At 36.3% G+C, this 5,864-nt stretch overlaps 1 protein-coding gene across 1 annotated transcript; it reads left to right on the forward strand.

The window, feature by feature from the left end:
- Nucleotides 1-502: 502 nt before the first annotated feature.
- On the forward strand, nucleotides 503-3,458 carry LOC140753450 (uncharacterized). The gene is made up of 4 exons (XM_073088051.1): nucleotides 503-785; nucleotides 1,400-1,540; nucleotides 2,215-2,452; nucleotides 2,717-3,458. Exons 1-4 carry the CDS (start codon nucleotides 661-663, stop codon nucleotides 2,828-2,830), a joined length of 618 nt encoding a protein of 205 aa, XP_072944152.1. The 5' UTR covers nucleotides 503-660; the 3' UTR covers nucleotides 2,831-3,458.
- The last annotated feature ends 2,406 nt before the right edge of the window (nucleotides 3,459-5,864 follow it).

Consider the following 5,864-nt stretch of genomic DNA (forward strand, 5'->3'; position numbering starts at 1 on the left):
CTGAACTGAATCTGAACGTTCAAAATATAGGTAAAATATACGAGATGGTCAACATCGAGAGAACCGCGGAGTATTAACCGCTGGGAGTCTGGCATAACCCTCTGTCGCCCACATAATTGAAGTACGTCCATGACGGATTTCCTTCGCGGGAAAAGGGATTATAACTTACAGCTCTAACTTCTCCAGAACCTATTTGCAAGAGACCTTGATTATATTAATGTTTATTTTAAATAGAATTACAATATATTTATAAATAATAACTTATACGAAATAGAATATTTCCTCTTATAACACATACCCTTTGTTCAATATACTAAATCTAGGATACTTTTACATAAAACTATTTGTTACCAATTTTTCGGTTACCTGTTCTCTTTGAGACACAAGAGAAGACGTCATTTTCCCTTGAGCTTGTAACTTAGTTGGCATCATAATGTAATACGCCTTGATCTTATACCTGTCAGCTTATTTTGAAAAATTTGAAACTTTACAATTGACAACTTCAAAATTGACATTGGCAAAACAGCGGTCAGCCGTCAATGTCAACAATATTTTGATTGTTGCTAAAAATCAATACAAATATTGCATACGTTTTTAACGAATAAACGTAAATAAAGTGATAAATACATTTTTGAAGTTTAAGTACCATTGTAAAGCAAAATGACTGCACCACCGGCATTTTACTCAAGAGATTTATCTCCTCCCGGTTCGGTCGATCAGTTCGACGCATCTGTAACATCATTGCTAATAGGCTTGGGTGGCGAAAAGTATGTCGAGATATTTAGGTAAGTTCACTTTAAAAAATATCTTTGATACTTAGCAACGCAGTGAGAACATCAGACAATCTTACAGAGACATCAGTTTTGATAACATTATTTTTATATTATAAGGAGCTGCAGGCAATTCATTAGACTGTTAAATGGCCACTCCCGCCCATAATATAATAAAACCCAGATATTATTAATGTTCTGTCTGAAGTAGGCTCTACAGATGCATTGCAACCCTTAGGAACCCTTAATATAAGTGACTCTCTTTTACCCTATTACCTATTACACCCTAGAAACCAGAATACAGCAGATATTAACACTGTTATTATAAGAAATGGATTGGTGTGATTACAATTGAACCATTCAGTATTCTACAACCTTTAACATACATTATACTTGCCAAATCTAGCTTTTTACTTGAAATATTTGCAAAAGATCACATAATTGTTAGATTTAAAATTCTATCCCTGTTAAAACATTTGGTACTCACAATATCAGCACATGTAATACAATAATCAAGTTAATTTTGTAACTTTAAAACACTCCCGTAAAGTTTACTCTATGTTGCATACTAAAGGTTGCCTTCCAGGCTCCAGTAAACATGTGGTATACATCATATATCACCATTTTAGGAGCCGTAATATTACACAAGAAACTCTAATGGAGTTAACTGAAGATGATTTGGCTAAACTGGGTGTGGACGATCCCCATATTAGAGCCACAATTACCAGAGAGATAAAGAACTTCCCCGTCTATGAACAAATAAATTTCAGGTAAGGTGGCAATAAATTATGTGTTGGTATTAATTAGTATAGCCATTTTCGTCAACAACAACTTTACTGTCCAACAGCTTGGCATTTGTCAATGTTTTATAATAAGAAAGGTTTACCCAGACATTGGCAACCTGTTGCCCACTATCCCCTTGTTGAGACCCTGAACATAGAAAAGTTCACACATGGGCCCTTAAATTGAGAGGTGCACTTTAAAAAAATTAGGCTATTACTGCTTACTTAACACGTTTACCGCCCCAAACGTGTCTGTGCGTTTATTACACTAACTCTGTGTGCCCTATACGCGCATGCGAGTGTCAAAACAATTTCCTTATTCCTATACCCGAGTGCCCACGGCGCGATAGTGAGCCCATTGTTTGTACCAAAAACGCACAGACGCGCCGAGGGGCACCTCGAAATGATTTTATTGCTTTAAACTTTAGATACATTTGTCAACCGGGCAACCAAGGTAGTCGGCGGGTACTGAACGTGTTAATATCATAAATTAATAAATTATAGCTAATTATGAAAAAAATCTAAATAAGGTCTCAAAAGCTATGTGTCTCAACATGCACTTGTCAGAGTGGAGACCTGTGCCCAGAAGTGGGACTGTAAAGAATTGATGAATATGAAAAGATTATACATTATTGCTATAATAATAAGCTATTTGTTTGTAGGAAGAAGATAGTATCAGATTTGGATCTTGAAGAAATTTCAACTATGCTTCGTGATTCAAACCAACATTTGCACAGGATTTATTTAAGCATGCTCTCTGTTAGCCTGTCTCTTAGGAGGATCAATATGCAGGATGCAATGATCTCAGACAGAACTGTTACATCTGTTATAAAAACAACACTGGATGAGCTTTCAGTGACATTGAATAAATTAGAGTACAACTTAGAATCCAAGTTTAAGGTAAGGGATTTTTTTAAACTATAAAAGTAGTAAATTGCGTTCGGTTCACCTGATGGTAAGTGACCACTGCCACCCATGGAAATTTGTAATCTATCTCAGATTGGATTAGAGTACATTGTTACCCTTAGGCTATTAATAATATTATTATTGCATATTATACATTAAAAAGTTATTTCATATTATTTTATTTTAGATAGTGTAATAATTAGTAGTAATAGTGTTAGTTAGGTTAATAATTTGGCTAAACTAAATAATCTTTTTCAGTGCCTCTCCAAAGATTACAACAGGAGGAGAAAGATCATGATTGGATCTGCAGGGGGAGTAGCTATTGGAATACTGGCAGTATTATTTGTATATTCTTTGAAGCATGCTAAGTAGAAAGTAAGGTAGCAAAAATATTATCTATATCATTCCCATACAGCAGTGGAAATTAACCAAATAAGTATTTCAATAAAAACTAAATAAATAATAACATTATTAAACACAAATAGATCAAGTGTTTAAATGTTATTAACTTTATATTTCGCAAAAAAAAATTAAGGTTCAATAACTTAAGCAGAACACATTGTTACCATTTTCCGGGATAAAGTAGCAAGTTTGAACAAGTAACTTTTTTATAGGAGAAAGTCCCAACTAAACAGCTCCAACAATTTCAAAGATTAATAGAGCTGTTGTACTAATTATTTACGTAAAAGTTACAAATAATTTATTTATTTTGTGTAATAATATCCTCTGTTACTCAATTGTAGATTGTGATTAAAAATAAAGATTTAATATTAAGTGTAGATTATTATCATTATATAGATTAATAGGTAGCACTCCTTTTCATTGTGAAAAAATAGCCTAAAAATAGTCATGTAGTATAGGTGGGTACATTATACATGTAAATAAATGTTGAAAACTAGTCTTTTGTTAAATACTTAAGGGCCCCAGCAGACATGCTACTTTAGCGTCGGCGATAACAGATTTGGCTGCTTTTCTGAAGCAAGACGCACTGTTAAACGCTACACCATAGAGTATTATTATATACATGTTATAGAGAAGCAACTCTACGTATTTTTTGTCCCCCCTAAAGCGCCCCTAGTGCCCTGCCCCAGAACTACTCATGGGTTTTACATACATACCTATAGATACCTATTATATATTCATTATTCATTATATGTATTAAAATTGGGTATATTATAAGTTGTATCTTCAAAACACGAACTATAAATGACTGTGTTCCAAAGATTCACACTTACATTATACTTTTTTCTTTCTCAATTTTGATACAAGAACAAAACTACATTTACATACTTAACAAAATTTCAGAAAGATACAAAAATTTGTAACAATGTGAATCTTTGAATCACGCTCCTTTACAGTTGATTTTAAAGATGTACAGTTGTCGCAATGGTGTCTCTCTGAAGTGAAAAACAACTTTTCAAATCAGAAACGATTTACGAAGTTGCGGACATTTGACAACAGACACATCATTTTGACAGTCAACTGTCACTCCGCCGTCATTTTAATTTGAAGTTTCCGGGGCGAGTCGTTACGTAGCGCTAGTATATGCACAAAAAGTCATTTTGTATGGAAGTGTGCCCCCCCTGCGCTACACCTCGCACACGTTTGAATTAGACATCTCTAATGTAATGTGTCTAATGACCGAGTCAGGTCAACTCGAGTCAGTACTCGAGTACTTACATAAACTCGCATACTCGAGTACCAATAGTGATACTCGAGTACCAGTGATACTCGAATACTGACGATACTCGTACACTACAACTACTACTCGTACAAGTAAAAACTTGTTTAATTTTGTGTAGTGAGTGGCGTTTTTTTTTTTTTGCTCTGCCGTGCTATTGGACTGTATGTTGCAAAGTACTCGAGTACTTTGTGAATACTTTGGACTCGAATACTGACTCGATTCTTTTTTATATGAATACTAAAGTGCTCGAATACCAAAAATGGCCGACTCGGCACATCATTAGTTTGAATGCGGGTCGCAACTACATTGCAGTTACTGAATTCGAAAAACGCGATGCAGCATTGCAGTCACAATTACTTAATGCAATATCGATCTCAATCGTCAAAACGCTATTCGCCAATGCTTATAGTAGCTAGTTTGCAAGGGCCGTTATTAATGCAAAATTTAATAATATGTGCATGTAGTCAAAATAATTGTTCCTTCTTGATGTCTACGAAAATACTCATAATTATATGGAAATGAAATAAATGTGATATAAATAAGTTTTTGGTTCTTATATTTAAAATCCTAGAATTTCTTAAAACAGAAAGTCGTCGTTTTACATGTCTTGACAAACCAATATTCGTGCCTGTTATAGGTACTCGGCTTTTATACATGAAATATCCCAAAGTTCTAGACATCTTTTTTTTTATTATCGAGGGGGAAACCTTCAAAAGGTACCCGAAAACGTGGGAGCGACGCCGGATTATGTGGGATTTTTACTGCACTAAAACCCCCCCCGGTGGCCGTCCTCTGCGCTGCGTAGAGGGCTCCGGGATCTCCAAAGGAACGCAACCGGAGTCCTCTTGACGCGTTGCCCCGTCGGGCTCCGCCCAGATGAGCTTGACGCTCGCCACACCATCTGGTGTGTATGACGGTATGCGACCACACATACCGTCGTCCTTCCCGGGGCCGCTGGCCGGGCAGTTCGAGCTCCCACTCTTGCCACCCGCAACCCCGGAAGCCCCCTTTTAGTCGTCTCTTACGACAGGCAGGGGATACCGTAGCCCTATTCTAGTCCTGGAAAAAGTTCTAGACATCTACTTGCAGCTGTTGTATATAAGACTAACAATAACTGTCTTTTTTAAAAAATATATTATTTGGGAAAATGTTTGTAATGTGCCTTATGTGGCGTTAGGAAATATATTGTTCCCTTGTGACAGTGAATTTAATTTTATTTAATGTGCCATTATAAGTTCTCACATCCATCTAAGCACTCATGACTAATGTGCCCATTTGGTAAATCCAACTGTAAATAGGGAACAAATAAAAATTACCACCGGTAGGCAGTCTGAACTGTCTGCCAAAGAATGGTTTAAAATGTTTAATTACAAAGCGGTATTTTATACAGGTAGACAAATAAATAAAGCGTCAAATAGACACTAGAAGAAATAAATAATTTTAATAGTACATACCGATTTTGTGCACCGTACTTGAACTCGCCGAGTTTGAAGAGCAAGGGAAAAAAGAAAAGTAAAAGCTTTGCAAGTTATTGTTGTTCAATTTGCACAATAAGTAAATCCTGTCGAAGTGACCCAATTGTTTCGACCTCACCAATTAAAAAGTGTAAGGTAAACGTTGAACTGGCGGGCAGTGTTTGAGCGGCAAGCGGGAGTGACGTCACTCGCGAGGCCTGTCCTCGCTCTCGCTCCGGAAGTGGCCGGGAGTCGCGCTCGCCGGTAG

Source organism: Epargyreus clarus, unplaced genomic scaffold, assembly GCF_041222505.1.
Source record: "Epargyreus clarus isolate Ecla_fem2 unplaced genomic scaffold, WU_Ecla_fem_2.2 ptg000026l, whole genome shotgun sequence".
Classification (NCBI taxonomy): domain Eukaryota; kingdom Metazoa; phylum Arthropoda; class Insecta; order Lepidoptera; family Hesperiidae; genus Epargyreus; species Epargyreus clarus.